Source organism: Liolophura sinensis, chromosome 5 (genome assembly GCF_032854445.1).
Source record: "Liolophura sinensis isolate JHLJ2023 chromosome 5, CUHK_Ljap_v2, whole genome shotgun sequence".
Taxonomy (NCBI): Eukaryota; Metazoa; Mollusca; class Polyplacophora; order Chitonida; family Chitonidae; genus Liolophura; species Liolophura sinensis.
Window position 1 is genome coordinate 11,478,204 of NC_088299.1, and position 8,154 is coordinate 11,486,357.

Genomic DNA, 8,154 nt, shown 5'->3' on the forward strand with positions numbered 1-8,154 from the left:
CTCTTCTTCTATTTTTCTTGTAACTAATGACCAATTGTCTTCTAGTACAATTCACTGTTCTTCTGTCTGTAATTTAGGACCCAGCTTCACCTCATTATGACATGACCTTAAAGAGAATGCAGTGTGCCAGAATATCCTATTATGACATGACCTTAAAGAGAATGCAGTGTGCCAGAACATCCTATCATGACATTCTTTAAGATTGTAGACATTTTCCGCAAAATTTTTTTTGTAACTAAGTCGTTCCCATTTCTATTTATTAGGTTAGTGTGAGCATGAAAATCATTATTTGCACCACTGTCGTATGTGGCAACAGATCAAGGCAACATATCGTAATACATGTTCTGGTCCTTACACTGTCTGGTTGTATCTCAACAGTTCAAATATGGCAAAGACACATAAAATACATGTACAATCTGTCAACCTTTTTTTCAATCCTTTCAGGATTATAGCCAAATGTTCATCACGTACAGCAAACGATTACTAACGGCTCATTCCACAATTTAACAGATAACTTCTTCAACAGGCCATGAAAAATCATGTATAACACTTTATAATGGCAATTCCTTCACAATTTTTCATGCCTTCATAATGGGCCTCTGGCAATTCTCACCAATAGACCCATAAAAAAATAACAAAAATACAATCAATCTTACAATGTTAAGGAACTGTTTATTTTTGAACACTTATGACAATTGACAATTTTCTCTTTCAAACCCCATTTCTTAAAATTTAATCTAAACCATACGAACCCTAATACAAACACTGAGACCAACAGCTGTTTTCTTGTAGATTCTTCATATATAAATATTCCATAATGAAATCAAACTCCAGCAAAACATGTACAATTAGTACTCTCTGTCCTATTGACAGATACAACTGAATTACGAGAGCTTATATACAGATGAATCAATCAAATATAAGCTTAAACAACGTAACACTTTCTGAAAACCAATTAAATATAGTTGATTCCCAACATGTATATGAACTTTGCACATTCTGAGTCCCACTTGATCCACAGGTTTGATTCTTCTAAGCCAGAACAGTGTCTCCTTTGTCTCCTTTATATGCGAAAATGACAGTAATGTTATCTATCAACACCAAATTCTTCACCATTTTCGATGCGTAGCAGATATGGTGCTTCATGAAAACACCAGAAGAACGCCTGTATTAATCAAGTGAAATGCACCACAGTTGTCTCTGAAAGTTTAGTCAGAGATACAGCCATGCCACACTCCTCCACTCAACGTCACAGGCGACCAATAGATCTGTCCCTCCTTGTCACAGGTGAAGGCCACTCCCTCATCTACCTCTGATGACTGTTACAGATGTAGGCCACCACCAGACCACTCTAATCTCTGTAAAAAAAAACAACAACATTAGATCAGATGCATTAAGGCATTATTAAAAATATGTTTGTGGAGTGTAACCTGACCAACCACCCGAAAAAAACATACACTAAATATTTTGTTGGCCTATTGATGGAATATATTAAAATATATTTTAAACTCTATTTTTTTCATTTATAGTAAGAATAAGGAAAAAATTCTTTACCAATCCACCCTATTTTTTAGACAGTGTTGGGATATCCCCAACAAAGAATTATCTAAAGATGTCCTTATGTATATTAAATGTTTCAAATAAATTTCACCTTTTATTTCAAGTAAAAAATAATTAAATTGCGCTATTTTCGTGGACAGTATTTCACCTGGCAAATACCAGTAATTCATGTGTTTCCTTCTTTCATTACATTATTCACTGAATTTGTATGGCTATGACCAGGAATATTTCACATATAGGTGTATAATGTCGCCAAATTTATGGTTGGAAGAACCATAAAGTACTATTATAGGAAGGGGAAACAACCACACCTCAACAAGTACATGTACAGTGAAAACTCCTGACTTAAAGCCACAGCTATACCAGCAGGTATTGTGTGTATTAAACTAATACTTCATCATTCAACAAACATCACGGCTCTAAATCAACATTTTCTTATGTACACAAAAAATTTATCTTCCTGTTTATTACCTAAAGGAAAAGACAACTTAAGCATTTTGACATTAAAACATTTTAGCTAATATGTTCTATTAGAAGAAAGCATTTTATCTGTTGTTTCTCAATAATGGGGGTCTTCATTTCACTAGTAAAAAATATCACAATCTTTCAGAGAATTAACTATTTATATGCTATGTCACTGTTGATGACATATTCAAGGCCAATGGGAACGCCTTTCCGTTTGTATCAAGATGGTCCACTGCTGTGAACTCACTTGTTCTTTCCTGTGTTATGTCACAATTATTGGTGTAAGAATGCTCATAAAACATACATGCAGTACACATGCACTGCAATGTCGCAGAAGAAATAGTTGCGTTCTACTGTCATTTGGAGCTTCTGTGTAGCTCGTTCTCGTGTCTCCAAATGAAATGATCCATTTATAAATCTTCTGTTCAACTGTTAAAGCTAGCGTTGAGTGTCTGGGTCAAACCTACATGATTTACCCCACATATTAGCAAGTTACAATGGCAGCACCCAAAATATTTAAGACTTGAAACTACACCGTTTATAGGCATAATGGTCATTGGGTTTATCCTTGGAAGATATGCACTCAAGGTCAGCAGAATGTGTTGCTATGATTACATTATAAGAAATTGGTCAGAGTATTTGCAGATATTTTCTGATGCCTCGAAATGCCCTGATACCGCCAAGGTTTCAGCTACCATTAGCATCCCAGAACTTAATTATAGTAACAAGTCCAGGTTATCTGACTACATGTCTATTTACTCTGCAGAGTTAACAGGTATTCTAAAGGCTGTCCAGTTTCTTAACGTGTTTAAACCATTGAAATCTGTTATATTAAGTGACTCCCTATCTGCCTTGAAATCTTTAAAATGTTCGAATGTCATCAAATGCTTACCACTCGTCCTTGAAGTTTTATACCTATATACCTGTCTAGCCCTCGAAGGGGTCTCTGTATTCTTTGAGTGAGTACTGAGTCATGTATCTTTGCTAACGAGCAAAATTACCCACTGGCTAAGGCAGGCCACTTAATGAAAGATGTCACTCATGTAATACCCATTTCTGTTTCAGAAATGATGAACCAAACAAAAAGCTTTTAATTTAGATTGTGGCATGTGACTGAGATAATGACGCGAAAGGGAGGTTTTTCCATCAAATGTGCCCGCTTGTGACCTCTCGGTTTGTGCAGCTTCCTTCTTTGTTCACGGACTGGTCTCAGGTCATTTCCCAGTGAATTCGTATCTACATAGATTCAATCAGCATGACTCAGGTCTTTGTAAGACCTGTTTAGTAGAAGATTCCATCTCACACCTGTTATTTCATTGCAAAACCTACAATAATGCAAGGAAACTTTTTTTTGCAGATCTAATTTAAGGTGGGGTCACTCACCCTTCCTTTTAAACTGTTCAGATCGTTACATAATGAAAACCTCCAAGGCTGCTGCCTCCTTTTTACTGCGATGTAAGAAATTCTAGATAGTATGTAGTTATTCGTTCAGTGTTTAATGAATTGATATAATATTGGCCTAATGACCATCTTTTCTCAGAACTGAGTTCCCTTTCCATTGTCTTTGCATCTCTGTCCATTACACCTGTGTTTTTAAAGGAGACAAACCCAGATAATGAACTGATGATTTTTTTTTTTTTGTTCCTGCATTGGCACACATCATGCTTGCGCATGGGGTTGCCATTCCTTTAATATATATATATATATATATATATATATATATGCACTCAACCCTCATCCTTATTTTCATCCTTATTTTATGCATATATATGTTGACACACAATACAAGCTTAGCTATCATTACTTTTCCCTTAACACACTGAGACTTTCATCTCCAATACCTTTAAGGGTTCCACAAAGGCAAGCCAGTCTGAAGCGTGTGTTGGCAACAGACCCATCACCTGGCACTTGTACACAGCCAGCCCAAGACACACCAGATTGCCCAGAAAGTACACAAACTTCTGCACGGGAGACTGGTTCCCCTCAATCATCTTGAAAGCTGAAAGACACATTCATACAATCTATCAATGACTTCATGGTTTCAAGTTGAGACAGTTACATGTACTTGTTTATTTATTTGATTATTGCTTGACACCATACTCAAGAATTTTTCACTGATACAACACTGGTCAGTTTTATTTATTTATTTATTTGATTGGTGTTTAATGCCGTCTTCAAGAATATTTCATTTATACGACGAGGATTAGCATTATGGTGGGAAGAAACCGGGCAGAGCCCGCTGGAAACCCACGACCATCCATAGATTGCTGGCAGACTTTCCCAGGTACGGCTGGAGCCGCTCAGTTTTAAGGGTGGAGGTAATAACCTGTGTGCCTGTGGTAAACCACAAGACTTCCATAGTTACTGAGGAATATCACTTAATAATAAAACATTCTTGAAGCTGAATGTTCTTTCATCCATGTAATAATTTTTTATTGATTTCTCTCAGGTTTTATAAAATTTTAACATTACTGTGATCACATTATGAATGGGCATGATTCAGACACATTGTGCTGCCTCACTGGCATACACTGCTGAAGACACCAGGCATGATGCCTCACAACATAGACACTGAAATGATCAGTATTTATGGTTGAAGGCATTGTATTAAAGGCTGAATTGAGGAAAGTGCAGGGCTAACAAGGCCACCAAGGCTACCAATCTTGTTTATAAGGCAGATGATTTCAACACTTAACCATTGCAATACAGTTGCAAGTAATGAATAATGAACTGAAGTATAGGACTACATAAGTATATCCTTCAGCTGAAAATGTAGAATTAAATTTATTTATTTATATGATTGGTGTTTTATACCATACTCAAGAATATTTCTCTTATATGACGGCGACCAGCATCATGGCGGGCACTGCTGGGAGGAAACCGGTCAGACCCCGGGGAAGCCCATAATCATCTGCACGTTTCTGACAGACCGTCCCATGTAAAGCGGGAGAAGAAGCCAGTATGAGATTATACATATATGTAGAATAAGAGACCCTTCCCAAGATAATTATTCATTCAAATATTGCAGTTTAACATAAACTTCAGGTTTTGTGTTAATATGAATAGATACAGTAAGTTTCACTGACTTGACTGAATCTGGATAAAGGCCTGGATAGGTCTGAAGAACATCATGCCAACCATCATGATAGGAAAGATGGAAATAGTGTTGCCTGCCATCCACATGATGAAGAAATTCATGGGAACCTGCTTAATTGGCCCAAGCGCAATGTCCCAGGATCTCTTTAAAAATAAAAAATACAGAATTTCCAAGCAATGTCAGATGTGGCAATGTGTTGTAATTATGCGGTATACTGTGTAACTTCAGTTCTGCCATTGACAATTACGAGTACTTAAAAAAACATTATCAATATAAAAGAAGACTGTATTTGGTTTACTTGACTTCTAATTTGCTTTCAATCTATTGAATTGTTTACATGTGCGATCCACGAGTGAAAGTTGCATTGTAGAAAGTTTGCGCTGCCTCATTTGCGTGTTCTCTCATCGGGCAGAGAGTTTAGACCAGTGACAGATTTCCCCTTATAATTCTCTTAACTGACATTTTGCAGAAAATATAGGCCCAGAAAGTTTATTTGGAGTCTAATGCAATTCATTCTTTTTATTAGCTTATTCTCTTGCCTAACTTAAAACAGCAGCTGAACTAACACAAAATGAATGCGAGTCTGCGACCTCGCTGGTCAAAAGTTAAAAGGCTGCTATGAGAACGTTTTAGCTGAATGAGCCAGAATAAAAAATATGAGATTCAGTGTTCCCACATTGCCGTAAATTTACTTACTTACTTGATTAGTGTTTTACACCATACTCCAAAAAATTTATCTTTTCTCTGTTAGTGACATAAATAGAGCTCATTTTTCATAATATTTTTGTTAGATTCCAACAGATTCCAATAACTTCGTCTCACAGTATTCTGGTTTTAGATTCCTGTATACTGCAATTGCTCTTTAATCCCTTTTCTCATGGCAAGTAAGTAATAAAAAGCAAGTTGTGTCAGAAACAAATACTTAATCCCTCAGATAAGTACAAATGTTAGTGATCGAGGCCTATATTCCAGGGCCTTCAGTGTCATTTGAATAAGCCAATTTTGGGGGATTTGGATTCCAGTGAAAAAACGAGACCTGCACACAGCTGTAACCCACTTTAAATCAAGTACCTTTGCAATCAAGTCTACATCTGTCTCTTTATTAGCATGATCGGTTGACACAGTTGTGTCTGAATATCCCACAGGTGGACGCAAGTCAGCTGTGGCAATCTGCCTCTCCCCTCGAGTCCTGTAACATAAAAAGTGAATAATAAACAAACCTGAGTCACTAATGGCTTTTTTGCAATGAAACATCCTGAAACAAACAAATTAACATAAAATATTTATTTCTTTATTTCACTTGTGATATACGCCGTACCTCAAGACAGCTGCCAGCGTTATAGTAGGGGGGAATCAGGTAGAGCCTGGGAGAAATCTACAACCATCTGCAGGTTGCAGAACTTCTCACATACAGCTGAAGAGGAAGCCAGGATGGGCTGAACTTGAAATCACAGCAACCACTATGGCTCCATGGTCATTGCGCCGCACTGGCATGCTAACCACCTTGGCCACAGAGGCCCCCTGGCATACCACAGAAAAGAGCAAAAGACATCACGGTCACATGAAAATTACAGGACCCTGATTCATTGTTTCCGTCAAAACAGTGGGTACAAGCTTTTAAGGTATAGTTTATTTGTCAAAATTTACATATAAACACATTAGCGATCTTATTACATATATTTAAATGCAGCCTTAAGTTTTCAACAATCAATGAATATATGAAAGTATTTGAATGTGGTGACACAGACACATAGATGTTCGATATGTCTACCATCATCACATTGCAATGATTAAGTGCTCTACAACTCTGAAATTTTGTGATTTACAGGTCATACAGATATGGTCTTAGAAATATGTTGGATTGTGTTAAATATGATTTGAAGTGTTAACTTTCTTACCATATCGGGATTAATTAAAACTGTACAAAATTACTTGGATGAAAATAGTTTGAGATAGCTCTGATGTTTGGTTTTGCAAAGTTTTGTTTGGGCAAAGATGCCCTAAACCAGAGCGAGCTCCATTTAAAAACCTGATGCATTTACCTGGTCTTTTGTCAATGCTAGCAGTACAGTGAGTCAATCTGAGCATTACTGAAGAATCATCATTGACAACAGTGAGTCAAGTCCCTTCTTTTAAGGTAAAGACTTGTCTGATTTGGGTTAAGGTCTTTTGATAGTTTCAGCTTTCAACTGACCAGAAAACTCTGGTCTATACAGTCAATCAAATCAAAAGTCAGGCAATCTTCTTTTAGACAATGAATCACATACCATTTTTTTCATGTTATTTGCATTTTGAAGCAAACTTGCACATGATGTGTGAGGTTAAGTCGTCAAATGTTAAACAGACGGCCTTGGGCTGACGAATTTCAGTGGTGTTTGACTGAACCAGTTCAAGTCTGGAATTTGCAAATAATTTTTAAGTTGGTGCGGGAAAAAATGCTGGCAATAATGTTACTTTTATGTACTCAACTGTACCAAACAGTTGTCTTATGTCAAAATGTCATTTGGTGCAGGGCACTGTACTTGTTCTGCTCATAATTCCAGTTTGTAGGTGAGGTGGCTTATTCTCCTGACACTGATGTGTTTTGGCTAAGACCAGAACCAGAACCGCAAGCCGCTTAATCTGTCTAGTAATCAGAACAGCTGAGAGCAAAGCTGGTGTTCTCATCTTATGTCAGTTTCAATGTCAAACGTAGGCGTGCCATGAACGAGACACGAACGCCTAGAAAGGAAAACATACATTTCACAAAATGGTAATATATTTACCTCCCAACGAAGTCGATTGCCCACTTGTGTCGCCTTCGCGAAGACATCTTGGAAGTGAAGTGACTTTACATACCTTCATCGCAAAAGAGCTCTTTTATGAACAACAATTAATTTCTGGGTAGTATATCGTTTACCGCAAAGCTTCCTCGGTTTTCTTGGTGTTTTTGTTTCGAATACGTAAACGTTTCATTTAACAGCATACCGTACTTTGCCTTTAAGGTTTCTTGTGAAAATACAGAGTTACAGATTGCTTGAACAACACTCAGA

General features: G+C 37.1%; 1 protein-coding gene across 1 annotated transcript; it reads right to left on the reverse strand.

Moving 5' to 3' along the window:
- Positions 1 to 660: 660 nt before the first annotated feature.
- On the reverse strand, positions 661 to 8,076 carry LOC135465583 (ER membrane protein complex subunit 4-like). The gene is made up of 5 exons (XM_064742843.1): positions 7,888 to 8,076; positions 6,194 to 6,311; positions 5,112 to 5,265; positions 3,867 to 4,024; positions 661 to 1,358 (listed from the first exon to the last, which is right to left on the reverse strand). The coding sequence occupies exons 1-5, from the start codon at positions 7,932 to 7,934 to the stop codon at positions 1,323 to 1,325; spliced, it is 513 nt and encodes a 170-aa protein (XP_064598913.1). The 5' UTR covers positions 7,935 to 8,076; the 3' UTR covers positions 661 to 1,322.
- Positions 8,077 to 8,154: the final 78 nt, after the last annotated feature.